The 19991-nt window shown below is 29.9% G+C and overlaps 3 protein-coding genes across 4 annotated transcripts; 1 reads left to right on the top strand and 2 right to left on the bottom strand.

Moving 5' to 3' along the window:
- Positions 1 to 16: 16 nt before the first annotated feature.
- LOC111280318 (uncharacterized) lies at positions 17 to 3959 on the bottom strand. 2 transcript variants are annotated; one of them, XM_089757274.1, is made up of 10 exons: positions 3642 to 3959; positions 3384 to 3480; positions 3233 to 3296; positions 2957 to 3005; positions 2488 to 2546; positions 1798 to 2387; positions 1616 to 1698; positions 836 to 964; positions 626 to 737; positions 23 to 400 (listed from the first exon to the last, which is right to left on the bottom strand). In XM_089757274.1, the coding sequence occupies exons 1-3, from the start codon at positions 3884 to 3886 to the stop codon at positions 3234 to 3236; spliced, it is 405 nt and encodes a 134-aa protein (XP_089613400.1). In that variant the 5' UTR covers positions 3887 to 3959; the 3' UTR covers positions 23 to 400; positions 626 to 737; positions 836 to 964; positions 1616 to 1698; positions 1798 to 2387; positions 2488 to 2546; positions 2957 to 3005; position 3233. The 2 variants fall into 2 exon arrangements, with proteins under 2 accessions (XP_089613399.1, XP_089613400.1); XM_089757273.1 differs by having other exon boundaries at positions 17 to 400; positions 3233 to 3480.
- Positions 522 to 3173, bottom strand: LOC149510659 (uncharacterized). The gene is made up of 11 exons (XM_089757049.1): positions 3127 to 3173; positions 2947 to 3005; positions 2785 to 2861; positions 2579 to 2589; positions 2332 to 2387; positions 2097 to 2232; positions 1798 to 1955; positions 1649 to 1698; positions 836 to 957; positions 686 to 737; positions 522 to 572 (listed from the first exon to the last, which is right to left on the bottom strand). The coding sequence occupies exons 1-11, from the start codon at positions 3171 to 3173 to the stop codon at positions 522 to 524; spliced, it is 819 nt and encodes a 272-aa protein (XP_089613175.1).
- Positions 3960 to 9187: 5228 nt separating the features above from the next.
- Positions 9188 to 10729, top strand: LOC111280855 (transcription factor JUNGBRUNNEN 1-like). The gene is made up of 3 exons (XM_022868378.2): positions 9188 to 9469; positions 9664 to 9974; positions 10308 to 10729. The coding sequence occupies exons 1-3, from the start codon at positions 9277 to 9279 to the stop codon at positions 10689 to 10691; spliced, it is 888 nt and encodes a 295-aa protein (XP_022724113.1). The 5' UTR covers positions 9188 to 9276; the 3' UTR covers positions 10692 to 10729.
- Positions 10730 to 19991: the final 9262 nt, after the last annotated feature.

Raw genomic sequence — 19991 nt, forward strand, 5'->3', positions numbered from 1 at the left:
AGCAGCCCAGATATTTGTAGCTGAAAATATTATGTGATGCTCAAAGTTGGTTTAAGCTTGCAACTTGCCTTTGCTTCTATTACCCCGTAAATTTCCATGTTTAACTTGTTGGCATGCATAAGAGTAATATCAATTTATTGGATGGTGCATTGTTCTCTACTTACGGTTGGGTTCTTTCCTGGGAGCTGCAGGCCTGCTGGCATTTACCCAAAATCCTTAATTCTGTCTGGATAGTGAATGAATGCAGCTTATTCCACTTTTCTTCCCATTGAGCTCCTATTTCCGCAAATTTGTTTCTTTCCTTTGTGATTGACTGCAGTGGCTATGACGTTGGAGCTACAGGCCTACAGGAATTTCAGCATGAAGTTGCAGCATTCCATCCACGTGAATATGTTTACTTCTACAAAAATTAGATCAGTGTTGCTGAGAAGAAGGTAACTCAAAATCTTGGAAAATTTTAGATAAAATGCAGTGACAAGTTTTAAGCCTGTATCTGGTTGACCAATGAACGTGTAGTGATGTTACAAAAGTTTTCCATTGGATTGCATGAAATGCTGATCAATAATATCAAACTAGAGAAACAAAACCAGCAGTCCAGGGACTTGATTCAGAACACAGCACTTGCCTTCATCTTATTAGTCATGACCGTCCTTTTTGTATGGTTTAAAGATAGTTAGATCTGCACCTCCAAGTCCATTATAGCATTGGCTGAAGGGAACTCTGCTCTAGATGTGAAACTACAAAAGAATAGACATGCAATGAATTTGCATCCCATACTTGGAAAGAGGCATGAATTGCATTACATAATCTACAAGGTTGAGAAGCAAGCCTTTACCTGCTCCGCAGAACAACATGGGTTATGCCTATCTGCTCAGCTGCAGCAACTCCTGATTTGCTTCCAGCAATAAGGATGCAATTGTAGACAGGTATCCCAGCAATTTCTGCCCCTGCACGTAGCTACAATCTTCTCCAAGCCGGATAGCATTCACAATATCAGATTGAAGTTGGTAATGCCATAGCCAAATGAATGACTTGGTACATCAAACATGAACTGCTATCTTGATTTTTCTTGATTTTTGTTTCTGATAAAATATTTGACACGTGAATGCATTTCTGATTTATATTTTCCCCTGCTTGAAAATTTGTGGAAATTTTGGCATATTCATATCCTTCTCAACAATCAACATTGAGTAGCAATGTTCTTGAAAGTTGCTAATGATGTTTGCAAATGGTAGTTGTTGATGGTGATGGTGCATGACTAGTTAATGAGTGGTGAGGTTGACTTGCGGCAGTAGACTAGTATTAGGTTTAAACTTAGTCAAGAAAGTTATTTCAGCTTTTGAAGAATAGCAAGTCCTATTTCTTAGTCTTAATAGTTCCCTCCGAAAATATTTTTCACATTGAATTATTATCTAGCATTTGGTGCTTTCCAGGAATAAACAAAGACCAATAAGAAATAAACCAGACAAAGTAAAGCTATAATCAAGGATCTTTATGGAGCATAGAAGTAACGCCTCAACAGCAGTGGAAATTATTCCAAATATGTAAATCAAAATTCAAATGTCTGTTGGAAGAAGAAAGGGAAAGAACAAAAGGAGAAAAGAAGTGGTCTGACCTTTCAGATTAGCTGGTATCAATGTTAACACACTTTCAGCACGGATGCAACCTCCTTCGCTATTCTTTGTTTCTCAGAAGAAGCTGGCCACAAAGCAAGAACAAAATCATTTTATACAAAAACCAGCTGAACTGAAAAAATGCATATCATTCTTTTACCAAACACAAGAACTGAGATTCTACCTGCTTTTCTTGCTTCCTTAGCTAGTTGCTCATCCAAAGAAGAAGACATTGCTTTACCAAACACAAGTTGACCATATAAACTCTTTTCTACTTCCTCATTCCCAACAACCTTTTTTTTTTTGAGAGTCAGTTCATGACCAAGCTTTTCAACTATAGATCTAATGTTTTTTGATATAAAAGAGAAACATTAGCAAGCTTCCACGCCATCAACAAAGCATCTTGAACTCTAGCAAATGGGTGATGTGTTCAAATTTCAATACATTAACTTAACAAGTCATTATTTCCTGAGATATTAGAACAGAGAAGTTTGGAAAGGACTACATGGTATATATGAACTATCATGTGCATTATCATTGAAATTTGCTTTACATGGTGCTGCTGTATAATGAACTGGAACATGCTTATAATAGAGAGAGGGAAAGACTAGCAGCAAGCCTGCATCAAAACAGCATTACATCTATCATATTCCAGAAACAATACAGCATAACATTGGTGATCACTAGAACATTGCATCAATTTTGTCCCCACTTTTACTGTAGGATGTTAAGATGATCACAGGTATTCCTTTGTTGCATGCATCATCCATAAAACTGCAAAAACACATGGCAAATACAGATTTAAAGGGTTGATGCCAAGAAGGAAAAGTAACCTTAAAAAATGAAAAAAAAAAAAAAAAGATGACAAACTTACTCCTCAACTCCAGGTCATAATGGTAAACATTTCGAAATCAGTTCATCCAGTGCAATTTTCTGTCGACAACAAGATAAGTCCATTAGCTTACCTTGCTACACTCTGAACACAAGCTAAACATGATGGCAAAAAAGCTTATACAATTAGAAGAAAGATTAAGTAGAAAAGAAAGAACTCAAGACTATAACTGCAGCAGGATGAGCCATTTTATGGATTGAGAAAATCAGAAAAAAAGATCACAGAGACACAAGTACATCCATGAAACATATATCATTTCATTATTGCATTTCAAATTACCTTCTCTCGCAATACAGTTTTCACAAATGGATCCTTCTCACTTGTGGGCAATGAAGTAGGCCAACCGATTTGGCAAACTAAAGGAGATTATAGGACAGATAATTGACGAAATAACATGCAAATACAGATAGCTAACCCCTAAGCTTTAATGCTTTTAATCACAAGAACTTACCCGGTTAAAATATAGAATCAGCATCCTTTCTTCATTACCAGCACTCCTCCTGGAAAGTAATCACAAAATGCTTCTCAACAAGGTTAAGTATGAAATTTCATAGTGTCAATCATGGTTTTCCACTAAAAAGACCAAGGAAAGAGTTGAAATGTTATGCCATTATATAAAACCCAATCAACTCCCATTCAGTAGTGATGAAGAAAACCAGTTGATTCATAGCATACTCAAAATGCACTGGTTTCGACGACAACACACAATAAAGTACAATCTTTGCACCTTACAAGATCCGAATAGACAGGTTCAGTCCAGTTTGCACAGTCAAGCCCAAGCTTTTGAAATGCTGGCAGTATTTGAACAAAAACGGAAAATTAAGTAATAAACATATGATTTCTAAATGATCATGAAGCTTAATCATTGAAGTATTAACTTGGATCCTTCTGCGCAATAGACATATGATCACTTCATCTGCCGCACCTAAATTGAAGGCTTGTCGATCACCCAAACGATATTCATCCATAAGGACCCTGACAGAATCAAAAATGAAATTTTCAAAAAAAAAATAAAAATGTAACTTCATGCACCTCAAGAAGAAGATATATCGAACAGTCAAAGGCGCAATAAATGTAACTAAAATGAGAAAAAATATATATTAAAAAACCAAAAGTTAGCCCTATAAATGAATTACCCATCAACTTCAAGAAGAACAGCCAGTTCCTGAGATGGGTTTTGGTTTTGGGCGCTAGAGGGTGAGCTAAAAGCAGTGAAGCCATTGAATTGCAAGTTTTTTCCATGAACGTTGAAGTTTCTAGGGAAAGTAGAGGAAAATGAAGGAAGCAGACAAAGATTGTTGTTGTTGTTGTTAATAGTTGCAGTGACGTTGTTGTTTGAAAAGCGGAGAGCGTAAAGGATTGAACAAGGCGCGGTTTCCATGTTCAGAATTTCTAATGATTTCACTTTCAAGAGAGCCAGTGATTAGTGTTCCTCTGTCCGGTTTCTCAACTTAATTCACCCTTGTCCATGCCTGAAATTTATCCAAACTAAATTTGGGCTGAAATGGACCCATAAAGTTTGAATTGGATTAATTGGACTTGGGTTTTGCTAAAGCCCTCTAAGCCCCCAAAGCTTACAAAAATTTTCATGGAAACTAAAATTAGACCTGCGTTTTGCTATGGGATTATTTTATATTTTTTAAATTATGTTTTAATTATGTGAGAAGTAAAATTTTTTTGTGAATTTTTAATAAATGACAAGATATAAATAAATATAAGTGTATTTATTTTTTAATATAAAATTTAACTTAATTATATATAAATATATTTTTATTAATTAAAATATTAAATAATATTTTTATTAATATAATACATATACAATAATAAACTAAGTCTTATAACTCATAACTCTAAAGCCGACTATATGAGAGGCCAAATAAAGAAATCATGTTTAGTCATAGTTTTAAATTTTATTGTGCCACTCTTTTTTATTACAAATAATCTTTTCATCTATTTCTTTGACTTTTATAATATTTCTTATTTACACATCTTTTATAGTCTATCTCTAAAAGTTTTAGTCTACCTCTAGAAGCTTTATATATGTACATATATTTATATTTAATATATAAATAAATAAATAATCAAATATATTTTTTTATATATCCCAACAAAGGTTGGGATAGAGTATTCCAAATTTGATTTTGACTTGACTTAAAATGTTTAAAGATGTAAGATTTAACCCAATCTTTATTATTTTTTCAAAAAATGTATTGATTAGATTATAACGAATCAAAACTTATTGGATTAAGTTGTTTTATTATCTTCATATTTATTAATTTTTTAAAAAATTATATAATAAATAAAATTTTAAAATGAAAAAAAAAAGAAAAAGGCAAATGGGGTGATATGTGAATTTATTAATTAATATATTAAATAATTTTTTAATAAAAATATATAAATATAATATTAAATAAATAATATTATATATATATATATGATCGAGATGTAATACTTAAAATTTTATTTTTATTCGAGTTTAATTTAAAAAAAATTCAACCTAATTATCATAAATTAAAAGAAAATATATGAATTAGATCGAAAAGAATCCAAATTTACCAGATATGAGTTAGTTTGTAATCTCTATTTCAATTGACATTTTTTATTAAAAAATTTATTTAATAAAAAAAGTAAAAAATTAAAAAATAAAACCCCAAAAAGAAAAGCTTTAAAAAATAAATAAAATAAAATAAAATAAAAAAATGAAAGATGTGTCACGTAGACATTCAAGATGAGATGAAACACCTTAAATCAATCTCTAATCCGATTACATTTAAAAAAAATCTTGATTTAATTTCGATTTTTTTTAAATACACTTATATTAGATTGGTATGAATAAAAATTAATCAAATATTAATTATTTTATCATCTTTATTTTTGTTGATTTTTTTATAAAATTTATCTAATAAAATTTAAAATTAAAATTAAAAAAAAATAATAAATAAATAAAAATTAGTGAAAAGGATAGATGCCAGGTGGACATTATCCCTTTGCACCAATATTTACAAAATTAATAATATAAATGTCACTTTTATATTTGAGTTCCAATACATGCCTCCAAATATAATATATATTTGTTTAATTAATAATTAATTTTTATAATGTTTAAAAAGGATAAAAATAAGTTGAATCTAAACATTGATGTTTCAATAGATGGATTAACGATAATTGGATAATAATTGACTTTTATTGTACGTAAACGCGTTTATGTACTTGCAAGCATGTGCCATTTTTTTAGGAAGAAAAGATAGATAATAGTGCTTCGTACAAGCATAAAAAACTTGTTCAATATTTTTCCACGTGGATGTTCAAAATTTTGAATGCTTTCTAATTCCTACAAGCATAAAAAACTTGTGTAATATTTTTCCACGTGGATGTTCAAAAGTGATAAGCTCTCGATTACGGGTTTAATTTAATCATTGTACTTAATTTGGTTAAGAATTAACGATAAAAGTCTATTCCTTAGAAAAATTAAATTTTTTAATTTTTTAGTATTTTTAAAAAATTAAAAAGTAATAAAATTACACTTACACAAAAATAGATAATAAATATATTTGATGCATCACATTGAAGAATTTAAATTTTTTTTTAATTTTAAATTATTTAATTAAATAAAATATTATATGAATAAATTTTTTTAAATTCGTAAATTTCAAATGATAATTTCAATTACATATAATGATTTAAAAAATAATCAATTTGAAAATTTTAGACTTTATCCCTTGATGAAACAAAAAAAATGCGGAAAATTTGATCACAAGTACTTACATATGGTCAAGCAAGGACACCCAAAGAAGTGAATTGTGAGAAATCGGTTTGAACATTTAAAACCTCTTACTTTTGCTGGTAGCCCTTGTGCGATAGAAGTTTCTAAAGGCCAGCAAGGTGGTGAGGAATCAACTAGTTTCAACTTTGACATATTCATCCATTTCATTCGTCAGCAACGGTGGGGCAGGAGACAGCTACGTTCTTTGACTTTTTCATTTGCATATGGTAACACAAACAAATTACCTTTCCCCACTTGTTCACACATTACTCACCCGTGAAAATTTTTTATCGACAATCGTACGGTCGCTAAAATATTAAAATATTAATTTTAACAATTAAAGTTTAATCTTAAACGATCTTAATTATATAAAAAAAAATTCCGTATGCATGCCTAACAAAAAGGGGGGATGCCTTGGGGTCTGTTTGGACAAAGGAATTAGTGTCGTGGAGAACCTTAATTTTTGAGACAGCCCCTCCCCGGCCACTCATTAGCCCGAGCATCCAAACAGCTCCTTTTACCAAAAACGTTTTTTTTTTTTTGTTTATTCAGCTGTTCAATTAGAAGCTTCCTTGTTTTAATTACCACGCGGTTTTGCTACGCTAAATTGATTTTTTGGCACACCCTAAATTAAATTGATTTAATTTAGACATAATGAGAACTTTTCTTTGTTAAAATTTGACTTTGGGTGCTAATGATGGTTATTGATATTATTAAAAATAAATGTGTAGATCAAAAGTAGAAAATTTGATCCGTATGACAAGGACAACCTGGTGGGCGGTAGGATCTCTTGCCTATCGTCCTTTTTTCTTTCTTTCTTTTTTTTAATTGTGACGATGTATAATTTTGAGGACGAGGATGGATGAGTTTATATTTTATACAGAAAATTATGCATACAAGGAAAGATGGTAATTACAGTCAAATAATTTTTAATTACTTATATGTAATATATTTAGTTTATATTTTAGATAATTATTTTATATTATATTTTATTTATATTTAAAAATTTAGATAAAAATATAAGAAGAATTAATCAATTTTTTGATATAAAATAATTCGATTCTTTCAAAATATAAAAAATTATTTTTAATTTATAAGATTAAATTTATATTTTTTATTATACTATTAAAAATTATATTAATAATTTAAATTGTCTAAAATTTGAAGAAAGATAATAATTTTAACTAATAAATAAAATTATTCTATCATAATTTTGTATATATCAAATACAAGATAAGATGATATTATTTAATGTAATTTTATTTATAATATTATTTTATCTTATCTTATTATAATTTTGTATACTATAATCATGTTTAGTATATAAGATTATGATATGATAAGATAATATAATATTATGATTAAAATTAGATTAAATAATATTATCTTATTTTGTGTTTGATGTATGTAAAGATAAAGATAGAATAATTTATTTATTTATCAAAATTATTCTTCTTCAAAGTTTATTTAATTTAAATTATTGATATAATTTTTAAGGATATAATTAAACATGTAAGTTTAATCCAATAGATTAAAAATAATCCTCTTTACTTGAAAATGATTAAATAATCTTATGCCAGAGAAGATAGTAATTTTCTTTGCAATCCCTATTTTTTTTTTAAATATAAATCGAATATGATATAAGATAATTATTATTTTATCTTATCAATAATCTTATATGTCAAACATAACTTAAACACATTCTTATTATATTAAAAAAATCTAAAAATCTAAAAATATCTTTCTTATTGAGAAAGTCTCATCAATAATTCAACTCTACGATCTTAAAATTCTTCTGACCATGGAGAAAAAGGCTCGTTTACAATTTGAGATTGTCTCTTACACAATGTGGGAAGAAAAAAATACGGAGGGAAGGAAAAAAAAAGAAAGAGACGAAAAAATTATTTTTTATTGTGTTTGGTACGAAAAGATAAAAAATAATAAAAAACGTTAAGAGTAAAATTATAAATAAAATGATTAATTTAAGTTAAATTAATATTTTAGTTTGAATTTGAAAAGAAACAACTTGTTTTCTTTTCCTTTGTTGCATCATACAATGGGGGCCCTTGCTCAAGAGAGAAAAATCCTATCCATGTCCATGTTTAGTTCGTGATAAAGGGATATGAATAAAAAAAGGCTGTTAGGACGTTTGATTTATCTTTGTTTTGTGTCAGGTATTGTGTGATGGGTTCGTTTTTTTCTTGCATTCAAATGGTCGACACAATGAGCAATGACAGGTCATATGCACGTGTAAATTCATTTATTGATTGAGAGTTAGCACACCATCTCCGGCACAGCCGGTGTATATCCCAGACCAAATAAAAAACCCGATTGTCTTATGAAAAGATTTTTCCAATAACATGAATTAAAACCATGACCTGAACAATTTTCAAATTTTTTGTCAATAACATCGTTATCTGTTAATAAAATGTTGATCTCTTAATTTCAATAAATAAAGTTTAAATTTTGATGGTATTAGGTATTTTAAAAAATTTCTTAAATTCAAATGTGTCAGACCTCAAAAATATTAAGATCTTTTAATATAGTTGAGAAATATCAATGGTAAAATGCATGTATCAGTTATTCCCTGTCATCTGCTCATAGTCCAATTGTTAATGAAAAAAACATTTATGTCCTGTTATAAGTAGGAATCCATGAGTAAAACCAATTTCTCATTGGAGAATGCCACAAAAGAGATAGTCAGGTTTTCATACCTAGAGCCATACCGTTCATGGCTTTTCTTTTTCTTGTCTGCAGTATTTTTCTAATAAAGATTTTAGTTGTCCTTTTCTTTGAAGAAATATCAGACTAAAAAGCAAAATCTATGTTCCCAAATTTTTATTTTTTCAACATAAATTAAAGTCTTCAACTATTAATTAAGCAAGCAAGCCATCCCATGTTTCAGTCCAATAGTAAGGCTTTGACTAAAAACTAATCTCTCCTCAATATAATATGTAAGGCCTATTACATTCTCAAAGTGGTAAGGAACACTAAAGAGGAGATTAAAAATGGAGGTGGAGAAGATGATTTCTTCAGGTAACAATGAAGAAGAAGAAGTTTTGCTTCCTGGTTTTCGATTTCATCCTACAGATGAAGAGCTTGTGGGGTTTTATCTTAAAAGGAAGGTGGAGATGAAACTCTTTAGTGTTGACATAATCAAACATGTTGATATCTACAAATATGATCCTTGGGATCTTCCAAGTATGATTCAATATTCATTTCTTTCTTCTTTACAGTGTCTGAAACATGTTCAAAATGAAAGTTTCATCGAGTTAACTATTATTCATTCGCTCTGATTGTTGAAGAAAATGGATAATTTCATGTATAATAAACTTTCTTCTTCTTAATTTGGTGGTTAATTGATGCTAACTAATTGCTGTTTGTGGATGGTGCAGAAGTTAGCAAAATTAGCACTGTTACAGAGAAGGTATGGTACTTCTTTTGTAGGAGAGGAAGAAAATATAGGAATAGCATAAGGCCAAACAGGGTTACAGGGTCAGGATTCTGGAAAGCTACTGGTATCGACAAGCCAATAAATTCTGTTGAAGGATTTCAGGATTGCATAGGCCTAAAGAAATCCTTGGTCTATTACCGGGGAAGTGCAGGGAAAGGCACCAAAACTGATTGGATGATGCATGAGTTTCGCCTTCCAGCTGGTCAAAATCCCAGTCTCTCAAATACTGAGAAGGACAACTTGCCAGAAGCTGTAAGATCCATTTCTTACCATAAACTTAATCAGTTAATCTCTCTTGAAAGCCTTCTATGTTTAAAGCTAATTAATAACAATTTTTAGTGCAAACTGCTAAGAACTTGACCCAGCAGACTTTTTTTATTTTACATAGGACGTCCCAACACGGGATAACGGAATATGTTGTAAGTACTGAGATTTAAATCCGAGACTTATTAGATGTCACTTCTTAAGTGAACTAATGCTTGGGTTAATACTAGCTATCATCTTCTTTAAAAAATTAAAATCTTATAGAAGCGATGAATTGATGATCAATATTGACTAGAATATTTTTTCTTCATGGGGTTGCAGGAAGTTTGGACACTTTGCAGAATCTTTAAGCGCGATGTTTCATGCAGAAAGTATGCATCAGATTGGCAAAATAAGAAGAACAATAATCCTTCCAAACAAAATACTACTGCTACCAGCTCCAGAACATGCAGTGTAGAGTCGGACAACAGCGTCAAGGTTGAGAGTTTTGGAGTTTTAGATGAGAAAGAGATTGAAAGGAAGCTTGTCAATGATCATTTCCTTGGAAGGAACCAGTTCTTTGCGGGAACAACTCAAGTTCTTCCATCATATTTAAGCTTTTCTAACCCAAACGGAGATGAATACTTTGGACAACAGAACTGGGATGAGCTTAGGCCAGTAGTTGACTACACCTTAGATACATCTCTGCTGTACAATGATTGGTAGATCTCTCTGACAAATATATACCAATAAATTTTTAGTTAGATGCTCTTGCTTTTTAATGTAATAAAACTAGATGAAGACTATAATCACACACAATAATGTCAAGGAGTTGATGGATCTTTGTTTGTTTTTTAATGCATTGGAATCAGTAGTAAATTATTGTGTTTAGGATTAAAAACTACCAATCTGCTTGGAGTTACTCCCAAAGGTGGAGCAGCTGTTGGAGTTGCTAGCTACTACAGTTGTCTCATCCTCTGATATTCTTTGCCCCCTTTTTTTTTTTTTGGCTTTTTTTTTTCTTTGGCTGTAATAGTACTATACTCTTCTTTGTTGAAATTGTGAAGCTAATAGAAATTTAAATGCAATTGTCAGAAGGAAAGTTTTTCTTTTGTCAACATAAAGCAGTGGTGTCATTTGGAATGACAGCTTGTCTGCTTTTCCATTTTCCCAGCATTGACTCCATTTAGTCATGAAAGTCATCTTCCAACAATAATCCCTTTTCTTTCTTCCACGAACCAGAAAAACATTGCTAAATTTCTTAACTTATAAGGAAAATATATGAAAAAGCCATCAAATTTTCTCCAACTATGCATTAATCGAAGTCATTGAAACTCGTCTTTGATTCAATTAAACCGCAAGGAAAAACGAATCAAGCATAATGTATAAATAGTCGGGAAATAGAAACGAAGAAAACCACACTCATTCCCACCTCACTGCACCACTTGTTAATTTTTTTATGCAATTACTTCATTTATTCAATAAATTTTTTTCTTTATTTTTTATATTAATAAAATTAACTCAATAAATTTTTTTAATAGAACATGATATTTTATAGTAACAAAATATTCTATATAGTAAAGTAATAAGAAACACGAATAATAAATAAAAAAATATGAATAGAACAAAAGAGGGAAAGAAATAATAAAAAAAATTTATATAAAGCTAGATATAAATTTTTGTGAACAATTTTTGTGGGTTAAACTCTTTTTCAAAGAAATAGAGAACAGTGGTTATGGATGAGAAGGGTAAAAATTTTTTTTAATAATTTTGAATTTAATTTAATTTTATAATAAATATCGACATGACCCAATTTAATATTAAAATATTATTTTTTATAGTTAGAATTCAATTTACATATGATTAAACTTGCAATTGATATGATATGATTTGAAATTAATAAAATATTAAAAAATATTATTTAATATTATTTTGTTAATATAAAATATTATTTTAAAAAATATATATAATATATAAAATTAAAAATAAATAATATATATATATATATATATATATATATATATATATATACAGAGTCAAATTGAAATGGATTTCTGAAAAATTTAATCTAAACTTTTTGTAAAAAATTAGACCCAATCTGATTTAAAATTTAATTTTAAATAAAAATAAAAATCTTATAAAATCAGATTAAATCAAAATTCAACGGATATAAATTAGATTACCTACCTTAATAGCGGGAACGATTAAATATGCGGTGCTAATCAGCGATCTTTGGAAACTTCTTTGGGCCATCATCCAAGATTTCCATGTTCTTCCTCATCTTGGATAACCTCGTTGGATTTTGATGCCCATTTTGTTCATCAGTGAACTGAGCAGCTGTTCAGGCCGGTAACTCTTCTAAACTCTCACCTTCTTTTGCTAGCACCTAAAAACTCAGAGACAGAAGTAACGTGTGTTGTTCCTGAAACAGGATACACAAACATTGTTAAAGCAGGACCATAACTTACCGGATGACAAACGTAAAGGTGGGTCTACTACGGTTCGATGCAATGCCCACAACCGCCGCCTCTATTAAAAAAGGCTCAGTCCAAAATGTTAAGCCCATTTAATTTTGGACCGATCTTTGGCAATTCTTTCTAAATCCGTGAATGGATATTTTGAATAACCAAAAGATATATATACGAAGTTCATGAATTTTAATAACTTAATAAAATTAAAAATTAAAAATTAAAATCAATAGATTGATAAAAGTAAATGAGAAAATCAATAGTATGTAAAAAATATTATTAAAAATATCATTATAATTCATATTTAATGAGTACTTATTTAATGATAAATATTATGTTAAAATTTTTATTAAAAATATTTATCTAAGAAATATCAAATTTTATTATTTTTTTCAAAATTTGTATACTTTATTTATGTAATAAGATTTTTTTAAATTTTTAAATTTTAATTTCTATTAAATTTTTTCAATAAAAGTTTTTTCAAATTTCACCTATATCTTTCTCACGAGAATAGGAATGAGTCTCACGCTTCCTTTATTTAGTCATAATAATTTGGTGCCAAAGAAATCTGCTGAGATTAAGTCTTATAATCAGTTTTTCATTCCTTGGTTCATTTTTTTTTTTGGTTTGTTTGTTTGTGTTGGTTCATTTTCTTGTGCAAAGACCACAAGGGAAGGAAACGCATCTGTTAAGAAGTAATAAAACATAGACCAGAAGATCTGAATGAAAGAACAGAAAGCCAGCAGCGCAAGATTATGACATCTGATATTGTCAATGTTGAAGAAAAAAATACATGTCTTGACTGATGAGATTGATGATTAATAGATGATCACATTTTTTTTCATAATTCCTTGGTGGCTGCCCTGTATCAATTTTTGTAGTCGTTTCTTTTATTTTCTCAAATGTTGATAATCAATCTACAATAAATACAAATTTTGCCACTTCCCCACCTGCAGCGAAAGACTAGCAATAGCAAATAGCGAGAGCCTCGAGAGCATAGTTTGAAGTTTGGTTTATGCAGTTTGCTCAATGTTGTGGATAGGGACGGCAATCAAGTCCGTCCCCGATGGGTTTCGGCTCGATCCGACCTTATAGGGTCAGGTTTTTTTTTTTTTTAATTTTGGATTTCGGGTCGGGTAAATTAGGTGACAATTAGGGTCAAGTCCGATTCGGATTTTCTTAAAATTCGACCCGATCCGACCCGACATTATTAAAAAATTATTTTTCAATTAATTAATTATATATATATATTTATATAACGATATTTTTAAATATTTATATTTTAAAAATAATATTTTATTAATTTCGAGTCGGATCAGATACGATTTACATAAAGTCAGATCGGATCGGGTTCGGGTATTTAAAAAATTTGAATCGAGATCGAATTTAATAAAATATAAAATCGAATCGGATTCGGGACGAGCAAAACCCGACCTGATACCATTCCTAGTTGTGAAGAATGGGAAGGCTGAGAGCATCTTTTTATAAATATGCTTCTTTTGAAAGTTGTAGTGGGGTTTTAATGCTTTGCATGGTTTAATGGAAACTGAAAATTAATCAAAAAAATGGAGGTGATGGTCATGGGATTCCCTTTGGACAGAAAAACGAAAGAAGAGATGAGTGAAAGCAATGTGACATTGGATCAAACAGCCTTTTTTTTTTTTTTTTTTTAATTTTGAAGATGTGCTAAGTCCATTTCCGCCACTCTCTCTGATGCGTTTGCTTTGTGACGAGAGCATGATTTTTCTTGTTGGCCATGCTTTGTTTTTTGTACCAACCAAGGCAGGGCAATAAAGGTCGAAGAGGGCCCCCATGTTTTTTAAAGATTCTATAAGCATCTTCTGAGAGATGTCTTTTCTTCTTTCTTCCAAAACATGATTTTTGATGGAATCGTGGCCCTTCAGCACTTTGTATGCACCATTTATTTTTTTTTTATATAAAAAAAAATCCCATTTGCCCTCATAACCAAACCAGCCGAATAACTAGGCTGCAAAATGAAAAACTGTTTGATTAGGAAAATTCTTACATAAAAAGAAAAAAAATCAATCAATCAACCAAATATACTTTGCTTCAACAAGTTAAAAGATGATGAGAGAGTTGTGGGATTTCTTCTGAAAGATTCAAAGTCCACTAATCAGTTGGAAAAACTCTATGATATTAAGTCAAACTCATCATGCCATTATATCAAGATCGACCCTCACTTCCTCCCATGCTTTAGTTTGCTTTACAACCTCCAAAGAGCAAAGAGCATATATAAATATGTAAACATTAAAGTTGTAGTTCAAAAAAGAGTGGCGATCGAGAAGAATGATTAAAGATAGTCCCGCTTTGTCCCCCTCACCGCACAAAAATAATACACCTTTGAAATCAATATATTCATCGTATTGCACGTGCAACACACGAACATGATCCACATACAAAAGACAAGACCAAATGATAATGTAACGAAAAGAAAAACAGAATTGGGATAAGGCATAAGAAAATTTTAGAGAAATTGGGATATTGGGTCATGTTATTTGAAAGCAAGCACAAGTAAGAAAAGAAAGTATATTGAGTCAAGAATGAGTTAAAAAAGCAGTCATACGAGGCATGCAAGAGAATCTTATCGTATCATAATTTTGCCTTAAGATTATAAACATTTTTGTCGGTTAAAAGCATAAAAAATTGAGGCCCCTAATCACTTTTGGCTAGTGGATAATGGACCTAATAGATTTTGCTTAAGCATCAAGGCAGCTCACTCTCTCTCAATGATGTTATCTCCGAATAAAAATTATTCCTCCCATATCAGATCATCAAAAGAGAAAACAAAAAGCTCTCAAAACCAAACAAAGTTTTCAACTTTGATAATAAATCTTAATTATTATATCAATGCACGACCTTATGACTTTGGGGTTTGTTGTCTAGATGTTAATAAGAGCCTTCAAAGGTCAGTGTCATCAAATTATTTTTTCTGATTTTGTTCATGTCAAGCTCCAGGCAGGATCTTACCTTTGTAATCAAGACTAAATCTTTGCTGACAATACTTCACTAGTACTATAATTTTTCTTCCTACTTTGTTTTTTCAATTATGGTTCGAGAGTAATTTAATCATATCTCTTTCCCATTATAAAATAGTATAATGAAAACAAGTGTTGATTGCATTGCTGTTAATTTAATCCTATTTCCTCCTAAGAAAAATGTTTATGTAATTTTGTGCCGGTTATGGTTTTTTTTTCATATAATAAAAGATCTTTTTTGTAAGGTAAATTATAGGCTATTGGCTGGTCATCATCTTTATCCATTTAGACTTTGATTTGAAAGTTTAATGAATTCAATCATAAAATGCACCTTTTGGATGCCATGAAAATACTCTTTCTAATCAGAGGTGTAAATGATATATTAGTATTAGAAAATTATTCGTATTCAATTCGAATAAAACTTGAACTCAGTTTGATTATTATTGAGTTAAGCTCAAACTTGAGTAGCTCAACTTATCGATTAAGCTAAATTCGAATATTTTTATATTTGATTCGAATAGTTTCTGAGTCTAATAGAGTTTTATATTTTAATATATTTTAATTATTTTAATTAACAAAATATCTTGAATTCACGCTCGAATATAAATAATCTAGCTTTTATCGAATACAAAAATTGAGTTTATTTTTACATGTTTATCAAATTTAATCAAATCAGTTTGAATAGTTCGATTTCTATATCGAATCGAACTTGAGTTAAGAAAAATAAAACTCAATCGAAGTCAAATCGAATTTTGAATATTAAATTTTGAATCGAACTCAAATTTAAGCTTAATACTATATCAACTTATATTCGATTGATTATACTTCTACTCTCAATATAGTTAAAAGGTTTTTTCTTTGCATTTTTTTATTCTTTGATTTTGTCTCATGTCAATGCTTGACCATCTTTCCAAATTTCCAATATTGAAAATTATGGGGCCATATATGGTTGATGAGAGTGTCCTACTTTTGATAAATTTAATTGCAACTCAATTGCAGTAAATGTTGTTTTTTCTTGCTAGCTTCTGGGATAGATTTACTGTCATCATTAGATTCATTAAAGTACTGAATCATCAGGTTTCTCTATATTTACACCAAATGAAAGACAAAAAGTAACAAAAATTTCAAAGTTTAATTGTGAGACATGTAATTCATGACAAGAATAATTGTCCTGTTGACCTTGCTCAGAATGCCTCACGGGATTGATAAAAAAACAACCTCAATAAAAACTAGCTAGCTACTATAATGTTCTGTTTGAAATATTAATGTTGAACTATCCCAGCAAAGCACGATAATTTCGTTTTTCTTACCCAACGGACCTGTAAAATTTAGAAAAGGATATATAATTTGTAGTTTGAAAATGCAGGGTGCTAGGTGTTCTATAATCATACAAATTGCAGACACAATCTGATTCAAAGCCACACTTTTGTGATGTAATTTTACAACTTGGTGTTACTATGAAAGAATATGAAAATGAATGAATTCAATGAACATTGGGATTTCGCATGGATTTGATAGATCCAACATCAAATCTGTTCGATTTAAATCTTTCATATTTGGTGTTTGTGGCTGCCAGCCTATGACCTTAACACCAATGTTAAATTGTTTATCTCATGTTAAGAAAGATTCTTTGGCCTGACAAGTATCGTATCAAATCACCTAATCAGAAAAGTGGTTGGTAGAAGAGTGAAATTGATAAAGGAAAAATTTGGAGATCTGTGACTTAGATTTTGGACTCAAAATAAACAAAGGGAATTAAGATAAAGGAAAACAGTGTCGCTGCAAAATCAGATCCAGGAGTATGGTTCTATACCAATGATGTTGACATAAAAGTTAGCTCAAATTCTGTTTAGGTAGGCCGTCAATGCGCTGCGATTCCTCCAAAACGGAATTGGCATTTGAGCACTGCCGTCTGAGGGTGTCAATGCAGTAGGAACCACACTGATCGCCCTCCCAAACGAGCTATCAGATAACAACAAAACAACAATAACAATAAACTAAGTCTTCTATATCAATCGACTGTATGAAAAACGAACTATCAGACATGTATCGTAATTGGTAACTACACTACACTTTATTTTGTGTTTGGTCCTTCCTCCTCGTGCCTTTTCAGGTGTTCTAATGGCTGGACTTTTTCACACAGCATCATGTTCTGTAAGACCTTAAAAACCTGAGGAAAAAAAAAAAAAAAGCAAGCATGGCCTCGAATAAGACTTAAAATCTGATCATCACTATTGCCTAGCTTGCTCTTTTTTATCTTTTATGGATGACTTTTGGCAACCTTCGACTCCCATTTTCTACTAACGGACAACATTCTAGTTTCCACTGATCCCTGATAGCTTGTCTTTTAAGTCTTGTAAAACATGTTATCTTTACCCTAGTTAATCACATGTTTTTCACATGAATTATATGAAATTATCAAAAGTTGAATTCTGATCAATTAAAATAAAATTTAACATTTTATCATTACATCACGTGCTGTTTGCCAATAAAAATTTTATTAACCCCTTTTTTAACCAACCGAAAGGGATCAATTTTTTTTTTCTCATTCTTTCGAACAGTCGAAAGAGGTGTCCTATTTGGGTTGACTGTATCCAATTGCATGCCATGGTATCACAGCAAAATTAAACTTCGACGCACATGATGATCGTTTTCACTGAAAATATTAATTTCCATTTCTTTGACTAAAATTACCCAAATTAAAATTTCCCAAACGGCTGCTTTACCTAAAAAAAAAAAAGGGCAAAATTTTTGAAATGATTGCTTACCTAATTAACTGATCAAAGACATGGCAAAGTGTGCGGTTGTTGCATTGAACCAATTGCATTTTTGCCACTAGTGTTTTACATTATTATTGGTCTTGACTTTAGGCAGTGATTTAATAATATATATATAGCTGCCCACATTTTTCAGCGTTTTCTTGGCCTCTTTCAGGACAATATTTGCAATCTACTGCCAATAATAATACCAATAAACTATTAATTTCGTGATCTATACTAAAATCGATTCTATAATTGAGAGTTCTGAATTTAAATTTTAGTAATAAAAAAAATAATCATTTAATTTTTTAATAAAATATTAAAATTCAAATTTTAATAATTTTAAATATAAAAAAATTAAAATTAAAAACTTTAGCTTCAATAAAAAAAAAAAAGAAATTTATGGGTTTAATAAACTTTAAACTAAAAATAGCAGACTGTTAATTTAATCTTAATTTGTTGGGTGATTCCAAAACTAATTTACTTGCATTGAATGTTAGGCTGTTTGTTAAGAATATACCAATAATGATTTTGTCAGATGAGGGTCAAATGAAACATCACATCCAAGAATACCGTGGGGGAATTAAGAGATTTTGAAATCCATTTTTGCGATACAGATACTACCAACTAATAATAATTTCTCTGTTTTTTTTAAGTTCGAATTTCTTCTTTAAATATTTTAAGTATTTTTAATTCAATTCAACTGTTATTGAGGTTTTGTTTCAAGGGTAGTGGTGCCCCAATCAGTGCGCTTTGGCGGACAATCATTGACCGAATGGTAGCAGACGAGAGTTGACCAAAAAATAATTATTGGATCCATTAACTCGTAGATTTTTGCATTGAGCAACGCATTATTATGAGTTCTTGCTTGTCATCGGGCCCATCTTCCTTTTCCCTCCCTTTTTTTTTTCTTTTTTTTAATCTTTTCTTGTAATTTTAATTCTTTTCTTCTCTTAACCACCTTTCACTTTTGGTGGCATAAATGATTTGGGCATGCACCCAAAGTAGAACAATTTTGCAATTGATGTTGTTCTGCCTGCACAGTATCATAATCATACCCTTTTTCTTTTCTTTGTTTTAGCTATTCTTAAGGCAAAAACGAAGTATTGTAGAAGGTAGAATCATATAGATTCACACTCCAAATAGCAATGCCTGGACCAAAATGGCTCCAGAAACATGGGGATAGGTAATTGATTCATTGAACAAATTTATGTTTTAGAAGATAAAAGAAGAGAAAGAAAGGAGAAATAAAAAAAAAAATAGAGGGGACAATCTTAAATATATGATAATGATTTAGATAAGATTAAATTCAGTTTAGTTTTTTTAGATAATAAATAAAATTTTAAATTTTAAAAATCTTATTTGAATCCAATTGGATTTCTTGTACGTTCCAATTAATTTTGGTAATTCATGTTATCAGGTTATATTTTGTATCAGATATGATTTCAAACACGATATGAATAATCTTAATATGAATATGATACAATACTTAAATAGCATGAATAATTTAAATACGAATATAATACATTTATTATATATGTTACACATGACACAACTAATGTATTTAAAATTTATTTGTTTAACACAACTTAAATAATACAACATAGCATGACACGATACGATTAGACACGAATAATATGATTAGATATGATTAATCTATTTATTTAAATAAAAAAATCATTTAAATTAGTATTTAAATAAAAATATTTAAAAATTAAATATTTATAATATATTTAAATATCAAAATGATATGATAAATATGATAATTAATTTATTTAAAAAATAAATTAAAATAATCTTTAT

Source organism: Durio zibethinus, chromosome 28, assembly GCF_047325235.1.
Source record: "Durio zibethinus cultivar Kanyao isolate XHJ-2024 chromosome 28, ASM4732523v1, whole genome shotgun sequence".
Lineage (NCBI taxonomy): Eukaryota > Viridiplantae > Streptophyta > Magnoliopsida > Malvales > Malvaceae > Durio > Durio zibethinus.

Coding starts and splice junctions, on each gene's coding strand:
- LOC111280318 (XM_089757273.1), bottom strand. CDS start 3,886: ATGGAAACCGCGCCTTGTTCAATCCTTTACGCTCTCCGCTTTTCAAAC. Junction 3,481..3,641: donor GTTCTTCTTGAAGTTGATGG/GTAATTCATTTA, acceptor TGATTCTGTCAG/GGTCCTTATGGATGAATATC.
- LOC149510659 (XM_089757049.1), bottom strand. CDS start 3,173: ATGAATCAACTGGTTTTCTTCATCACTACTGAATGGGAGTTGATTGG. Junction 3,006..3,126: donor ACTGAATGGGAGTTGATTGG/GTTTTATATAAT, acceptor ATTACTTTCCAG/GAGGAGTGCTGGTAATGAAG. Junction 738..835: donor CATGTTGTTCTGCGGAGCAG/GTAAAGGCTTGC, acceptor ATTCTTTTGTAG/TTTCACATCTAGAGCAGAGT.
- LOC111280855 (XM_022868378.2), top strand. CDS start 9,277: ATGGAGGTGGAGAAGATGATTTCTTCAGGTAACAATGAAGAAGAAGAA. Junction 9,470..9,663: donor TGATCCTTGGGATCTTCCAA/GTATGATTCAAT, acceptor TGGATGGTGCAG/AAGTTAGCAAAATTAGCACT. Junction 9,975..10,307: donor AGGACAACTTGCCAGAAGCT/GTAAGATCCATT, acceptor ATGGGGTTGCAG/GAAGTTTGGACACTTTGCAG.